Source organism: Lepidochelys olivacea, assembly GCF_965140295.1.
Source record: "Lepidochelys olivacea isolate rLepOli2 genome assembly, chromosome: 7".
NCBI classification, from domain to species: domain Eukaryota; kingdom Metazoa; phylum Chordata; order Testudines; family Cheloniidae; genus Lepidochelys; species Lepidochelys olivacea.
Genome location: NC_140417.1, coordinates 57,860,083 through 57,876,760, shown reverse-complemented (window position 1 = coordinate 57,876,760; position 16,678 = coordinate 57,860,083). Strand labels below are relative to the sequence as shown.

Below are 16,678 nucleotides of genomic sequence, written 5' to 3'. Positions count from 1 at the left end.
TTGCAACAGCATCACACTGTTGACTGATGTTCAATTTGTGATCCGCTAAAACCCCCAGATCCTTTTCTGCAGTTCTACTGCCTATCCACGTATTCCCCATTTTGTAGTTGTGTATGAGGTGACCTCACCTGCCAATAAACCATTGAACTTTTAGCTGCAGGGGGGCAGGCCGGCTCTGAGAGCAGGGTTCAGGAGAACATCACCAACATCTACTTGCAGATGTACATGTCCCCCTCCAGTTTCCGGGAGGATGTCTAAGTTAGGTGTACAGTTAGGATAATGGTTTGGCATCTTGCTGCTGTGGCAGTGCATGACTTGTTCATTTAGCATCTACCTACTATCCCAGGTATTTTTGTCTCTAGTACTTAGGGACAGATCTGACATGTCAGTACACTTTCCAAGTCACCTTACTCACCCACGTGGGGACTTTCCTAAGCCCAGAAGGACCATGGCCCACCACTTGGGACAGGGACAGCTGCCTACACCATGCATGGAGTGATTTTCTGGAACCCCACAGAGTGCTTTGCTTGGGGCTGCTGAAGGTGCCATGAGCACGTTCTGCTGGCTAAAGTCACCCAGGCAGCCAGACACTGCTGGAGGCTCTGGGGGCTGGGAACACTCTGTCTCTCACTGTGTCTGGATTGGAGCCATGATGCCAACTCAGTTGTTGTACCAGCCGAGAAATGGAGGCTGCCCTCCTGGCATGCCAAGGATCAGTGTGATCTCTTGGTGTGCAGCACTCTGCCTGTGTTGAACAGTTTCCTGGCACAAAGCACAACCACCAGACGTACTGATCCTCACAGATGTGCACACTCCTCTGCTGCCTCCTCATCCTGCATCTGCGCACATCTGCTGCAGTACTGTTGAATTGATCTGCGGTGCCTGGCCTCCTGGATGCATGACGTCCTCTTACTGGACACTTACCCAGATGAATGTGAGAGCAGGCATGGGGGACCTCCATCAGCATTGTGCTGTGTTTTGGATATTGTAATGGACTGCTGCTACTTACAGACCATTCGCTGAGTCTGATACAAAGGCTGCTATGACATTGGACAACACCAGGCCATGCATTCAAGGAGGGTTTGGGAAAGACAAGCTTGTCCATCAAATATCCCCTGATCACTCATGAACCTGCAGCAGCTTGAGTTCCCTGCTGGAAAGAAAGTAAAGGCTCTTTCAGAGTCCTTTATAGCATGCGTGCTTCCTCCGTATGCATCCAGTGGTTCCAGCAACAGTGATGGCGAGGGAAAAGATCAAGAAGATTCTCTGACAGACCTTTGATTCTGCATCAGAGTTTATTTTAATATAATAGTCATCAGAAAAGAATTTACAAGACCTGTGCTCATAGCTTGATTATGCCACCGCAGATAGTAACAGAAACACCCTAGAATCAAATATAGGGCTGGTATTCTCACACACTGAATTGCTTAAGGATTCTTAAAAACAACTGTGTTCCAGAAAGATTTGCCTGGATGCCAGTCTTGATTCTGAATGGGTTGTTTGTTAGCCCACGAGACCATGGACCTCACAGGGCTTAGAGGGGTCAGCCTTCTCCACCACATTGTAGCTACAGGTCTCCTCATAGAATATACTTTCACATTTCTCTTCATCGTAGTCAGTAGGGGTGGCAACGCTATCAGTGGGAAAGGCAAAGCAAACACAAGTGTGTGAGATATGTCAGGATACTGCAGAGAGACAGCAAATGTGAGGTCTGACTCTCCACTTGGTTACTCTGGGTTTATGCCAGCATCAATTCACTGAAGACAGGGGGGACTTACACTGAAGTAGTGGAGTGGAGAATCAGGCCCTTAATACATTGTTGTGTACCTGTGTGCAGACCAAAAGCTTTAACTGTTGGCAAGTGGCAGTTATTAGAATTGTCATTGTGCTGTGTGTCCTAGCCTAATGCTATTTCATGATGCTTAGTGGAACTCGAATTGAGCTGCTCTACATTCTGATAGACATTTTGTCTTTTTATCGTCTCTCTGGCAAACCAAGAGCAAAAGTCCATTTTATTTTATGATCCCTGTGTATGAGTGTCATGTCTGGGCAAACCCACCCAGTGTTAGGTTCTGACATTTGGAGCACCTACAGTGCTTCCCTTGGAGGTTTGTAGGCAGTCGTCATTGCTATCAACACTGCCAAATTTCTATGCCCCACTGAACAGGGGAAGGGAGCTAGTTACACATACATACTGTACTTCACTGGGACTGTGTGAGGGTTAATCAGCAATTTAAAAATAAATCATAATGGGGGTTATTATTATTAGGGGTAGAACTGCAGCTCTATGTGTCAGCACACTGAAATGAATTTAAGAGGGGCTTTTAGAAATGCCCTGTGTGGAAATGTATATTGGGTGTGACTAGACATTTTGAATGGTTCAAATGGAGGATTCTCTGCACCTTGAAGTCTTTAAACCACGATTTGAGGACTTCAATAGCTCAGACATAAGTTAGGGGTTTGTTACAGGAGTGGGTGGGTGAGATTCTGTGGCCTGCGTTGTGCAGGAGGTCGGACTAGACAATCATAATGGTCCATTCTGACCTTAAACTCTATGATTCTATGATTCTATTTAGAGAAGTGTATTTCAGGAGCTTTTCTCACTCCAAATTCTCATATATGTTGTTAAGGGTGTCCCCAAGTTGTATTGAAACAGGTGACCTGCAAAAACACTTCTCCTTAAAACATTCACAGCTTCTCTGACAGCAGATTCTCCTACAAACAAGCATATCTAGGGGACCTTCATTAGCTCCTCATGAGACATGGACTACTGGAACTTTTTACTTTGAAAGGCTTACTGGCCTAGGGGATGGGGAAAAGCAGTAGATGTGATATACCTTCATTTTAGTGAGGCTTTTGACACAGTCCCATGTGATTCTCATAAGCAAACTGGGGAAATGTGGTCTAGATGAAATTACTATAAGTTGGGTGCACAACTGGTTGAAAGATATCTACTCAAAGAGTAGATATCAATAGTTTGCTGTCAAATGGGGAGGGCATATCTACTGAGGTCCCACAGGGGTCAGTCCTTTGTCCGGTACTATTCAGTATTTTCATTAATGACTCGGATAATGGAGTGGAGAGTACGCTTATAAAACTTGCAGATGACACCAAGCTGGGAGTGGCTGCAAGCACTTTGGAGGGCAGTTTTGGAATTCAAAAAGACCTTGACAAATTAGAGAATTGGTCCAAAATCAACAACATGAAATTCAATAAAGAAAAGTGCAAAGTACTACACTTAGAAGGAAAAATTGAATGCACAGTAACAAAATGGGGAATAACTGGGTAGGTGGTAGTAAGGCTGAAAAAGATCTGGGGGTTATAGTAGATCACAAATTGAATATGAGCCGCCAATGTGATGGAAAAAAGGCTAATATTCTGGGCTGTATTAAGAGGAGTGTTGTATGTAAGTCATCGAAGATAACTGTCCCTCTGTAGTCGGCACTGGAGAGGCCTCCGCAGGAGTATTGTGTCCAGTTCTTGGTGCCACATTTTACAAAAGATATAAGCAAATTGGAGAGAGTCCAGAGGAGAGCAACAAAAAATGATAAAAGGTTTAGGAAACCTGACCTGTGAGGAAAGGTTAAAAAAAACTGGGCGTGTCTAGACTTGAGAAAAGAAGGCTGGGGGAGGGGGGACCTGATAGTCTTCAGATACCTTAAGGTCTGTTACAGAGAGGACATTGATCAATTGTTCTCCATGTCCACAGAATGTAGGACAAGAAATAATGGGTTTAATCTGCAGAAAGGGAGCTTTAGGTTAGATATTAGGAAAAGCTTTCTAACTATATGGATAGTTAAGCTCTGGAATAGGCTTCCAAAGGAAGTTGTGGAAACCCCATCATTGGAGGCTGTTAAGAACAGGTTGGACAAACACATGCCAGGGATGATCTAGCTTTACTTGGTCCTGCCCCATCATCAAGTCCAGCCCTCTGTGCTATCTCAAGGTCCCTTCTAGCTTTGCATAGAGGTTTTTAAGGCCCGGCTTGATAAAGCCCTGGCTGGGATGATTTAGCCGGGGTTGGTCCTGCTTTCAGCAGGGAGTTGGACTAGGTGACCTCCTGAGGTCTCTTCCAACCCTAGTCTTCTATGATTCTATGATTTCTACAATTCTATGCCCATAACTCAAAAAGTTCTGGATCAAATTATTTCAGGTTAAATTTTACCTTTAGGCTGAGACCAAGCAAAGAATATTACATGTGCATGCACACTCACACGGAACATATTTCAAAGGTGGGCAGTTAAAATGGGTGGTGTGTGGAGTTAGAATGGCAGTGCCTTCTCTATCTCAGCTACAACTACTGTGTAGTAGTACTGTGATGTAAATTACTGTGAGATGAGTAAATTAGGATAGTCTAGTAGTTGGAGCAGGGGGACTCTTCATGCTCAGAGTGTTTGAAATCACAGTTGATGCACATTTTGTACATGGGGTCCATCTTTGAACCCAAATCTGAGATCCGAATCCCCCTCAAATTTTGGGGGGGTTTATAAATCTTACTCTCAATCCAAATTGTTGTGGCTTAAACCCACTTTTCATTTATTTATTCTTTAGTATAATGACTTGTTGAGTCAATGTAACAGCAAAAATTTCTCTCAGGAGAGCTGTGCCTTTGGGGTATTTGAGTGGAGTGTATAGAACCCATCCTACCATAGCCACTAAGGGCTTAACAAGTAGGCTAGCTACCTCCTCCGCTGCAGCTAACTGCTGGGACATGGACAGCTGGAATAAGAAGGCAGCAGATAAGACAAGGGGTTGCTGCTAGAAAGGCTGGGAACTCTGGAGAGGAGACTTCTCAGCAAGCAGACTGGCAAGATGCTGCACCAGGAGTTGGACTTCCAGAGAGAGACAGAGACGGGTCTGGAGAGTGTAGTGATGTAGACAGGTGGAGCAGGTAGGAAGTAGGCAGGGCAACAGCAAGGGAAGCAAGTGATTGTAAGGAGCAGGTCCTAGCTCCTTAAACACAGAGTTCCTGGGCAGGAACCCTAGAGACAAGGCTGGGCCTGGGTTCTCTAGAAATGGGGATAATAAAGTGTCATAAATATAAAGAGAAGGGTAACCACCTTTCTGTATACAGAACTATAAAATCCCTCCTGGCCAGAGGCAAAACCCTTTCCCCTGTAAAGGGTTACGAAGCTAGGATAACCTCGCGGGCACCTGACCAAAATGACCAATGAGGAGACAAGTTACTTTCAAAGCTGGAGGGTGGGGAAAACAAAGATTCTGTTTGTGTGTGTGATGCTTTTGCCGGGACCAGAGCAAGAATGCAGGTCAGAACTCCTGTAAAGAGTTAGTAAGCAATCTAGTTAGATATGCGTTAGATTCTCTTTTGTTTAAATGGCTGATAAAATAAGTTGTGCTGAATGGGATGTATATTCCTGTTTTTGTGTCTTTTTGTAACTTAAGGTTTTGCCTAGAGGGATTCTCTATGTTTTGAATCTGATTACCCTGTAAGGTATTTACCATCCTGATTTTACAGAGGTGATTCTTTTACTTTAATTAAAATTCTCTTTTAAGAACCTGATTGCTTTTTCATTGTTCTTAAGATCCAAGGGTTTGGGTCTGTGTTCACCTATGCAAATTGGTGAGAATTTTTATCAAGCTTTCCCCAGGAAAGGGGGTGTAGAGCTTGGGGGGATATTTTGGGGGGAAGATGTCTCCAAGTGGGCTCTTTCCCTGTTCTTTGTTTAACACACTTGCTGGTGGCAGCATAAGGTCCAAGGACAAAAGGTAAAAGTTTGTACCTTGGGGAAGTTTTAACCTAAGCTGGTAAGAATAAGCTTAGGGGGTGTTTCATGCAGGTCCCCACATTTGTACCCTAGAGTTCAGAGTGGAGAAGGAACCTTGACATAAAGCCTCCCTGAGGAAGAGGGTGCAGGGCTGGGGCTGATGACCCTATATAGGGACACTGGACTTTCAGCCTGTGGGACTCTTTATTACCCTGGAAGGGATGTGATTATAAGTGACCTGGCTGGAGGGCTGGCGTGATGAGATGAGGCGGACTGTTGCAGGGCCAAACAGCTGTCTGGTGGGGGAAACCTGAGGCAGAGTTGCTGCAATGCCACTCAGGACTGCAAGAGGATGGACTGGCTGCGACGTCACCCAGGACAGCTTTGCATTTTTTTCCCCACAGAGAAATCTGAGCGTGTGGCCTGAACCCTGCAGGAAAAATCACTGTGCATATATTTTATACTCACAGGCTGCAGCAGCGCATTATTTTCTTGTGACAGCTACAGCTCTGGCAATCCTTCGTTTTCCATTTGGAGTTAAATTCATGTAGCACTCCTTTCTCATCAGTGCAACCTGAAAGGACATAGCCAACTTGCTGGTACATGCCAATAGTACAATTAACTTAAAATTGTTTATGAAATCTGGGTTTGGTCTTTGTATATTTAATATGAGGCTGGAGTGTAGTTTGTTCTAAGTTTTTTTTATATAGCACCATAAACTCTCAGCCTGCTAAGACCCATTTCCTGCCCAAAGGACGTAACAATCTAAACAAGAGAAGACAAACCAATGTAAGACCCTGGACAATTCAGGGGACAGAGAGGATTGCAGATAAGGTGGGATTGCTTGGAAAGCTATTTCTCTGCTCAGATTCCACTGAATCACATTATTGGCACACATTTTTAAGGCCTGACCTAAAGCCCATTGAAGTCAATGGACAAACTCCTGTTGACTTCAGTGGCCTTTGATTCAGTCCCTAGTACATTTCAAATTCTTGTGATTAAGGCCCTAGCTTGGGACTCAGGAGATGTGAGTTCAATTCCCAGCTCTTCCAGAGATCCCTTGTGTGACCCGGGGTAGGTTAAATAATCTCTCTCTGCCTCCATTCCTTATTTGGAAAATGGAAACTACTTCATCACTGGGGAGGTAATGTTTCATTTTGGGTCAATTTCCTTACCTCACAGGGGAGTTGTGAAGATAATTAGTGTTTGAAAAGCACTGAAATAATAGAAGCCAGCTAGCAGAAATTTTTCTAGCAGCTCTATCAACATGGTTTTTGGATGAACCCACCAAAAAAATCAAAAATTTCCATGGGAAAAATTTCAACTTTGCCAAAAAAAAAAAAATTGATTTTCTTTTCCCATCAGGCTGGGCAAAGCCAAATAGAAATGATTTAGTTTTCCAAACCAAAATGTTTCATATAATGTCAAACTGACCCAAATCTGTGTCTGTCTTGAGCTTCTGCAGTGCCTCATGGGAGTTGTAGTTTGGATGCTTCATGCCTCCCATTCTTCTTTGAGTCAGATGCCCCAGCTGGACTATATCTCCCATGCTGCACTGTAGTGTTCCCATTGGTTGAACCACTGCAGTGGCACATGGCCATGGTGCATCATGGGAGATGTAGTCCATCTGGGGACACTGATCTACAGATGGAGGTTTGAGGCTCAATAGCATCTCAGGAGGACACAGATTAAGGCTGAACTAGCTGAAATGAAGTGTTTTGATGTTTCTGAATCATTATCAACCAAATTTGTAATCTCAAACCTGAGTTAATTATTTGATAAGGCCTATTTCCATAAAACAATATTGAGTGGCATTAATTATATTTCTGTCCTCTAATTCTTTATTGATGGAATCCCACATCAGCTTTGTTGTTTTGCCCAGCACTTATATCAGGCTCACTCTGCCTATAATTATCAGGGTCATCTCACTTGCCCTTTTTGCATATTAGCACAGCACTTGCACTCTTCCAGTCCTCTGGAATTTCCCCAGTATTCCAAGGTTTATTAAAAATTGGTCAGATCTCCTCAGCCAACTCTCCTACGGGTCTTGGGTGCAAGTTATCTGGGCCTGCTGATCTTAAAACTTTTATCCCTAGCAGATGCTGTTTAACATTCTCCTTAGTTGTTGCTGTTTATCATTTGAATTACCATAGTGCTTACCCCATTGCACTAGGCGCTGTACAAACAAAGAACAAAAAGACTGCCTCTGCCCTGAAGAGCTTACAATCTAAGTATAAGACAAGAGACAGCAGATACAGACAGGAGTATAAGGAAACAATGAGACAATATTGGTCAGCGTGATAGGCAGTGGTCTCAGCACACCAGCACCCTCGCCCAATGTCAAGTTTTTTGTAAGCATTATGGCAAAGTAGAGTTATGAGGAGGGATTTGAAAGTGGATTATGAAGTAGCTTTGTGGCTGTTTACAGGGAGTTCCTCCAAAGTGTGTGGGGCAGCATGGGAGTAAGCACAAAGGGGCTTGTTTGCAAATTTAACAAGTGAGCAATAGAGGTTGGCATCATGGGCTAGTTGGAGGTCGGAGTCGATATCTTCATGAATAATGAGAGATGTGAGGTAGGGTGAGGACAAATCATGAATGGCCTTAAAAGTAGTTCCTCCTCTAGTAATACACTATCCTGTTTCTTTCCAAATACAGAACAGAAATATGTATTGAACACCTTCTTTGTATCATTATCAGCAACTTTACCATTTCATCTACTAAGGAACCTGTACTATTGTTTGGATTTCTTTTGTTCCAGATATACTTTTAAAAACCCTCCTTCTTGTTGCCAGTGCCCTGCCAGCCGTGGACTCTCGCCTGATGTGTTTAGCTTCCCTGCTGTCTCTGTACATGTTCAGGGACACTGCCCAGCCTGCTCCTGGTAGTCATGAGAGCAGCCAGTGTGCAATGTGGCAGGCCTTCGTGCTGCTGGAATGCATCCCTACACAGCCTGGACACAGTGCATTTTAGAACAGTGTTCACCACCAGTACACTGGGCAAGACAAGCCAGGCAAAAGGTTTGTGCATGCTACAGCCTGGCTGATTCTGTGATGTCCCCAGTGCTCTTGCATCTCTCATCTTCTCCTGCCTCTTCTCCCTTACCCACCAGAGTGCAAAAACTTGTCAAACTGATGCTTGTTCTTGGGTGTTCCCCAAGAAACCTGCTAGCCTTCATCTCCCACATCCCCACACCCATCAAAGTCCTTGTGTCAGAGACTACCTCTTCTGAACTGCAGCAGAAGCCCTCCATTGGCTGTTGGGCCCTGAACCTTCTTGGCCCCATGACTGACTCGTGTTTGTGTAAATTACCGTAATCTCATCCCATCCAGATCTGAAAATAAGAGCTGCACAACTCCCAGAAGCCAGCCCCCCACAGCCTTCGCCCACTTGTGCCTTTTATGAACACATGTCTGGCTGTTCCTTTGAAAATCTCTGTACAAATGCCATTTGTGCCCCAAAATCCATATGTGTAAGGGCTCTTTTGGCTGTGCAAGCTTTCAGAAAACTGTCCTGGAATGTGTGGCATCACTAACACTTCCCAGTCCCCCTTTCTCTCATGGCCTCAGTTTACCACCTTCCTCCAACAGTAGATCTGTATTCATGACTCACCAGCCATCCCACATCCCTCCCATCTTCCCTGGTTTCTTGTCCCTGGTTAGGTTTCAACAGACAGGTGTTAAATTTAGCGAACAACTCTGTTCTCAGTGATGTGCATGGAAAAGGCCAGATTTCACACTGAAATCTCCTGAGATAGTGCAAAGGGGCCAGAAAGGGCTGCATACAGCCAACAGGGAATTCCCCTGGAATAGGGGAACTTTTTTGCTGGCTTGCACCAGCCTTCTCCCTCCACAGGGGACTGTGACACCTATCCACCAGTGGCTACACTAGTGGCTTAGAGCAGTGTCTCAGTTGCTCTGAGCTTTATTGGGAGTGGCCAATGAGCCCTCAGGAAAAGGCCTGGGTAGAGACCGTCAAATCGTGGAAGTCAACGAATGGCTATGCAGGTGGTGTCGGAGAGAAGGCTTTGGATTTTGACCATGGGATGGTGTTCCAAGAAGGAGGAGTGCTAGGCAGAGACGGGCTCCACCTAACGAAGAGAGGGAAGAGCATCTTCGCAAGCAGGCTGGCTAACCTGTGAGGAGAGCTTTAAACTAGGTTCACCGGGGGAAGGAGACCAAAGCCCAGAGGTAAGTGGGGACGTGGGATACTGGGAGAAAGCACAAGCAGGAGAACCCGAAAGAGGAGGGCTTCTGCCTCATACTAAGAAAGCAGGACAAACAGCAAGTTATCTCAAGTGCCTATACACAAATGTAAGAAGCCTGGGAAACAAGCAGGGTCCTGGAAGTCCTGGCACAGTCAAGGAATTATGATGTGATTGGAATAACAGAGACTTGGTGAGATAACTCAAATGACTTGAGCACTGTCATGGATGGATATAAACTGTTCAGGAAGGACAGGCAGGGCAGAAAAGGTGGGGGAGTTGCATTGTATGTAAGAGAGCAGTAAGACTGCTCAGAGCTCCGGTATGAAACTGCAGAAAAACCTGAGTGTCTCTGGATGAAGTTTAGAAGCGTGAGCAACAAGGGTGATGTCTGGTGGGAGTCTGCTATAGACCACCGGACCAGGGGGATGAGTTGGACGAGGCTTTCTTCTGGCAACTAACGGAAGTTACTAGATCGCAGGCCCTGGTTCTCATGGGAGGTTTCAATCACCCTGGTATCTGCTGGGAGAGCAATACAGCAGTGCAGAGACAATCCAGGAAGTTTTCGGAAAATGTAGGGGACAATTTCCTGGTGCAAGGGCAGGAGGAACCAACTAGGGGCAGAGCTCTTCTTGACCTGCTGCTCACAAACCAGGAAGAATTAGTAGAGGAAGCAAAAGTGGATGGGAACCTGGGAGGCAGTGACCATGAGATGGCCGAGTTCAGGATCCTGACACAGGGAAGAAAGGAAAGCAGCAGAATACGGACCCTGTACTTCAGAAAAGCAGATTTTGACAACCTCAGGGAACTGATGGGCAGGATCCCCTGGGAGAATAACATGAGGGGGAAAGGAGTCTAGGAGAGCTGGCTGTATTTTAAAGAATCCTTATTGAGGTTACAGGGACAAACCATCCCGATGTGTAGAAAGAATAGTAAATATGGCAGGCGACCAACTTGGCTTAACAGTGAAATCCTTGCTGATCTTAAACACAAAAAAGAAGCTTACAAGAAGTGGAAGATTGGACAAATGACCAGGGAAGAGTATAAAGATATTGCTCAGGCATGCAGGAGGGAAATCAGGAAGGCCAAATCACATCTGGAGGTGCAGCTAGCAAGAGATGTTAAGAGTAACAAGAAGGGTTTCTTCAGGTATGTTAGCAACAAGAAGAAAGTCCAGGAAAGTATGGGCCCCTTACTGAATGAGGGAGGCAACCTAGTGACAGAGGATGTGGAGAAAGCTAATGTACTCAATGCTTTTTTTGCCTCTGTCTTCACAAACAAGGTCAGCTCCCAGACTGCTGCACTGGGCAGCACAGCATTGGGAGAAGGTGACCAGCCCTCTGTGGAGAAAGAAGTGATTCGGGACTATTTAAAAAAGCTGGACGAGCACAACTCCATATGGCCGGATGTGCTGAATCCGAGTGCTAAAGGAGTTGGCGGATGTGATTGCAGAGCCATTGGCCATTATCTTTGAAAACTCATGGCGATCGGGGGAGGTCCCGGACAACTGGAAAAAGGCTAATGTAGTGCCCATCTTTAAAAAAGGGAAGAAGGAGGATCCTGGGAACTACAGGCCAGTCAGCCTCACCTCAGTCCCTGGAAAAATCGTGGAGCAAGTCCTCAAGGAATCAATTCTGAAGCACTTAGAGGAGAGGAAAGTGATCAGGAACAGTCAGCATGGATTCATCAAGGGCAAGTCATGCCTGACTAATCTAATTGCGTTCTATGACGAGATAACTGGCTCTGTGGATGAGGGAAAAGCAGTGGACGTGTTGTTCCTTGACTTTAGCAAAGCTTTTGACACTGTCTCCCACAGTATTCTTGCCAATAAGTTAAAGAACTATGGGCTGGATGAATGGACGATAAGGAGGATAGAAAGCTGGCTAGATTGTCGGGCTCAACGGGTAGTGATCAATGGCTCCATGTCTAGTTGGCAGCCGATATCAAGTGGAGTGCCCCAAGGTTCGGTCCTGGGGCCGATTTTGTTCAATATCTTCATTAATGATGTGGAGGATGGTGTGGATTGCACCCTCAGCAAGTTTGCAGATGACACTAAACTGGGAGGAGATGTAGATATGCTGGAGGGTAGGGATAGGATACAGAGGGCCCTAGACAAATTAGAGGATTGGTGCAAAAGAAATCTGATGAGGTTCAACAAGGACAAGTGCAGAGTCCTGCACTTAGGACAGAAGAATCCCATGCACAGCTACAGACTAGGGACCGAATAGCTAGGCAGAAGTTCTGCAGAAAAGGACCTAGGGGTTACAGTGGACAAGAAGCTGGATATGAGTCAACAGTGTGCCCGTGTTGCCAAGAAGGCCAATGGCATTTTGGGATGTATAAGTAGGGGCATTGCCAGCAGATCGAGGGACGTGATTGTTCCCCTCTATTTGACATTGTTGAGGCCTCATCTGGAGTACTGTGTCCAGTTTTGGGCTCCACACTACAAGAAGGATGTGGAAAAATTGGAAAACGTCCAGCGGAGGGCAACAAAAATGATTAGGGGACTGGAACACATGACTTATGAGGAGAGGCTGAGGGAACTGGGCTTGTTTAGTCTGCGGAAGAGAAGAATGAGGGGGGATTTGATAGCTGCTTTCAACTACCTGAAAGAGGGTTCCAAAGAGGATGGATCTAGACTGTTCTCAGTGGTAGCAGATGACAGAACGAGGAGTAATGGTCTCAAGTTGCGGTGGGGGAGGTTTCGGTTGGATATTAGGAAAAACTTTTTCACTAGGAAGGTGGTGAAACACTGGAATGCATTACCTAAGGAGGTGGTGGAATCTCCTTCCTTAGAAGTTTTAAAGGTCAGGCTTGACAAAGCCCTGGCTGAGATGATTTAGTTGGGGATTGGTCCTGCTTTGAGCAGGGGGTTGGACTAGATGACCTCCTGAGGTCTCTTCCAACCCTGATATTCTTTGATTCTATGATCCGCGATGTTCCCTCGCCGGAGCTTAGGCACAACCAGCAGGATTTCTTACCTTGTGCATCATATCCAATTGTTTTCTGCCAGCATTGTGCATCGCATGATGTCACTGAGAAGACAACGATAAGGAGGCCTAACATGTGCATCTGTAAATGACAGACGACTCAATCATAGTCACTTGAAGGTTCATAGCTCAAAAATCGCTTATTGGCATAGAAATCATCAGGACAAATCTCCTTATTGATGAATACGTTCACAGAGGGAAGCTACTGCTTAGCGAAGCACTTAAGCATGTGCTTAATTTTAATTTAACTTACTTAACCTATTTAAGCCTATGGTTACTTGCTCTGCTGGATCAAAGCCTTAGAATCAGGTGGAGGCTTTTTCTACAGGGGTAGAAATCCCTGGGAGCAATTGTGGATATGAACCTTATCTTCATATAAGTAGTCCATTTATTATAGTGACATCCCATTCTGCTCAGTTGGAGAATTTAACTCCACCCACACTATTTCTTTGTTTGGTTATGCCCGACCTTTCCTGATGCCCACACCAGGAGATCAGATTTCTGTGCTCTTCATTTCCACCTATTAATATTCCAGCAGTTGGCAATGCTTCAGAATTCCCCAGGGGATAGCACTTGACCATCTAATAAAAAGTATCAGACTTGGAAAGCTCACTCCATACTGTTGCACTGTAGAAATTATTTATACTGCATTCGGGTCAGAGAGAGCTCGTTGCAGTCGGTCAAAGGAATAATAGCACCTTGCCACCTTGCCTAGAGGGTGTGTTCTTTTCATCATAGTCTGATGTAGTCATGCATGAGTGCCTTTCAGTTTAGTCCCAGAACTAGATACATCTTTTGGCCTGTCTATATGAGAGAAATTTAGCTCATTAGTCTCTGTTTGGCCCAGTCCCTGTGTCAGCATTTTACTTGCTATACAATCACAGGTTTCAGAGTAGTAGCCGTGTTAGTCTGTATTCGCAAAAAGAAAAGGAGGACTTGTGGCACCTTAGAGACTAACCAATTTGAGCATAAGCTTCGATGAAGTGAGCTGTAGCTCAGGAAAGCTTATGCTCAAATAAATTTGTTAGTCTCTAATGTGCCACAAGTACTCCTTTTCTTTATACAATCACAGTGACTCAAAAGGCCACCTGATTCTAAGCCTCTTCATATCACTGAGGGTGGTACAAAGGGGCCAGAAACTGGCTGTATACAGGCAGCAGGGAATTCCCTTGGCAACAGGCAAACTTTCTGCTGGCAAAAAGATGCTGCAGCCAAGTACTGCAGGAGCTTCCTTCCAACCCCCGTGTAGGGCAAATATCGGGATGGTCACACTTGTCTTCCACTAGCATGGAGCCATAACCTGAGCACCCCCTCAGTTGCTCTGTGCTTTGAGACTGATCCAAATCAGGGAGCCATAACTGGTTTCCTGGTGCTCCCCCTCCAGAGCTTGGGCACAGAGGAAAGTCCGACCCTGAGACTTTGTGTGCCTGCATGAATTTAGAACAGCAATATCTATTGTTTTTTCCTCTTGTGTCCTGAATCATGAAGGCTGAATTTGATGGTCATTTTAGGCCGAGCTCCTTCTGGTTCCATTTTAGAGGTGGAGGGCTGGAGGTTGGGTCACCTCTCATCATCTGAGTGAATTTAGTGCTGGCCAAACAAGGAATACATGACCTCTGCTGAAATTGCCAAGAGTGACAATCAATGGTGGTTATAGTGCAGACATTCTTCCACTAGGAGCTACATTGAGACTAGAGCTGGCCTAATAATTCACTGCAAACAATATTCTGCACAAATGTGGGCATTTTCCCCCACACCAACAGGTTTTTTTTTACAAATGAATGATTCCAATAGAGACTCCCAGCTCAGTTCACACAGGCGGCAAACAGCCTTCAGGTGGTATTAGCCATTTGTGATTCCCAACTTCCCTGAGAGGGAGCGAAATCAGCAACCTAGAGAGAACTCCACCTGAGTCTTCACCATGCTTTATGTAGAGCTGAACAAATGCATGTCTCTGATGTGACATGTCGGCTGCTGCGTTAGAGCCCAATGGTAACTTTTGTAAGTGAGTCTTATTTTAATGTATCTAGTCTGCTAGGTGTTTTTCGAGGAATCTTCAGTTGAATTACTTAACTACAGGAAAAAGAAAAGGAGTACTTGTGGCACCTTAGAGACTAACCAATTTATTTGAGCCTAAGCTTTCGTGAGCTACAGCTCACTACGAAAGTTTATGCTCAGATAAATTGGTTAGTCTCTAAGGTGCCACAAGTACTCCTTTTCTTTTTGCAAATACAGACGATCACGGCTGCTACTCTGAAACCTGTAACTACAGGCTGTATCAACTAAAATTCTCATTGGAAGTCTGTGAACGTTTAAAAGCATGTCAAGGCTGCAGAGTTTGGCTCTTTGCTTTTATTTATAATATGAACTAATCTCCCAGCAGCCAGCCTTTTAGATCCCTTTACATGAGACAGAAGAGAGGGATTCTAAATATCCCCACAATCAGACAGACTTTTACAGTGCTGGCAAAAAACAAACGAACACTGAGTCTCCCTCTCTGTGTCTCTCACTCCCAGCACCTGTCAGTTTTCTTTTAAATTCATTGTCATTTTATAATTGATTTAAACTTGAAATCCCCTCAGATAAGGAAATATACAAGTCAGACAAGAAGTTATTTTATGTAGCAACTGGGAAGCTTTCCCTAAGAAAACCCAAAATCTGTACTTTAAAATTGCAATGTGTCCCTCCTGTTCTTACAAGAGGAAAGATGTGTGTTGACTCACCATTATTCCAGAGTGTGTTCCTTCCAAAGCACACGTCCAGCCTGAGTAACACCTTTGTTTGCAGTGAATTATCATATAGCACCGGAGTCTAGAGACAGACTAGCTGAGCCCTGCACAAACAAACCACACGGAAGCAGCTCAGTTGCCTATTAGGCAAAGACCTCACATATATAGGCATCACTAAGATTTGGATAATGTTTAGCAAGAAGGTTTGGTTCAAAATAGAACCAGTGGACTGGTCCTGCCCCTTCTTGGTGGCTGCAGAGAGCCCAGATGTAGTGAAATTGGTGCAAACAGACAAGATTTGGGATGCCCTTGCAGGACTCCAGGCTCCTCTGCATCCAAACAGTACAGACCTATTGTGTTCCTGCAGAGCAAGTGCGTGGGCAGGTCTGGGGAGCAGCACGGTGAGGTCTGGTGGATGACTTGCTTGCAGGTGAAATAAAAAAGTAGGAAGAGGGAAGTATTCTATTGTTCCTGTTGCCTTCATACAGGTCACTGGGGTTTCAAAAGAAGCATCTTTGCCAAGACCTCCCTGTTGCAAAGACTGGCATTAAGGGCTAACATTTCAGCATAGTGAGCAGAGGTTGCATGTAGCAATGTAGTTGTACCAGTCACTTCCCACCTGGTGCTGAAAGTTTAGCCACAGGAGAAAGCTTAAGTTAAAGAAGGATTATTTCAACAAATGGATTGTCTTCAAATGTACTTGTCCCTTTCCCACAACAGCTTTGTCTCCTTGCTCCCTGCAGTAGGAGTTGTGATATAGTATGTTCAAAATGGTCACTTGAGTGTGTAACCCTTCTGTCAGTGGTGTTGGTAGCAACAATATCCAGGGGTTACTCTTGACAGTACAAAACAGAACTAGCTTGAGCCTCCACCCAGCAATCTGGGAAAAGTAAATCCCACCCCTGGGCACCTCTAAGAGGCAACGCTTCCCACTGGCAAGCACTGAGTCTGTGTGTAACAAAAGAAAATGTTTAATACAAGGAAAAGGGAATCCAGCATTAATGTGGGTAAACACCACAACCATGACTCAAC

At 45.0% G+C, this 16,678-nt stretch overlaps 1 protein-coding gene across 2 annotated transcripts; it reads right to left on the bottom strand.

Moving 5' to 3' along the window:
• Positions 1-1,322: 1,322 nt before the first annotated feature.
• On the bottom strand, positions 1,323-16,394 carry MSMB (microseminoprotein beta). 2 transcript variants are annotated; one of them, XM_084632826.1, is made up of 5 exons: positions 15,997-16,394; positions 15,641-15,750; positions 12,909-12,999; positions 6,195-6,300; positions 1,323-1,633 (listed from the first exon to the last, which is right to left on the bottom strand). In XM_084632826.1, the coding sequence occupies exons 2-5, from the start codon at positions 15,713-15,715 to the stop codon at positions 1,504-1,506; spliced, it is 402 nt and encodes a 133-aa protein (XP_084488952.1). In that variant the 5' UTR covers positions 15,716-15,750; positions 15,997-16,394; the 3' UTR covers positions 1,323-1,503. The 2 variants fall into 2 exon arrangements, with proteins under 2 accessions (XP_084488952.1, XP_084488953.1); XM_084632827.1 differs by having other exon boundaries at positions 16,266-16,394.
• Positions 16,395-16,678: the final 284 nt, after the last annotated feature.

Bases quoted from the DNA above. Each gene is read 5' to 3' on its own strand.
- MSMB (XM_084632826.1), bottom strand. From the start codon at position 15,715: ATGATAATTCACTGCAAACAAAGGTGTTACTCAGGCTGGACGTGTGCT. The intron at 13,000-15,640 runs GTGAGTCAACAC...TGTCATTTACAG, and splicing joins GAACACACTCTGGAATAATG to ATGCACATGTTAGGCCTCCT. The intron at 6,301-12,908 runs GTAAGAAATCCT...ATGTCCTTTCAG, and splicing joins AATTGGATATGATGCACAAG to GTTGCACTGATGAGAAAGGA.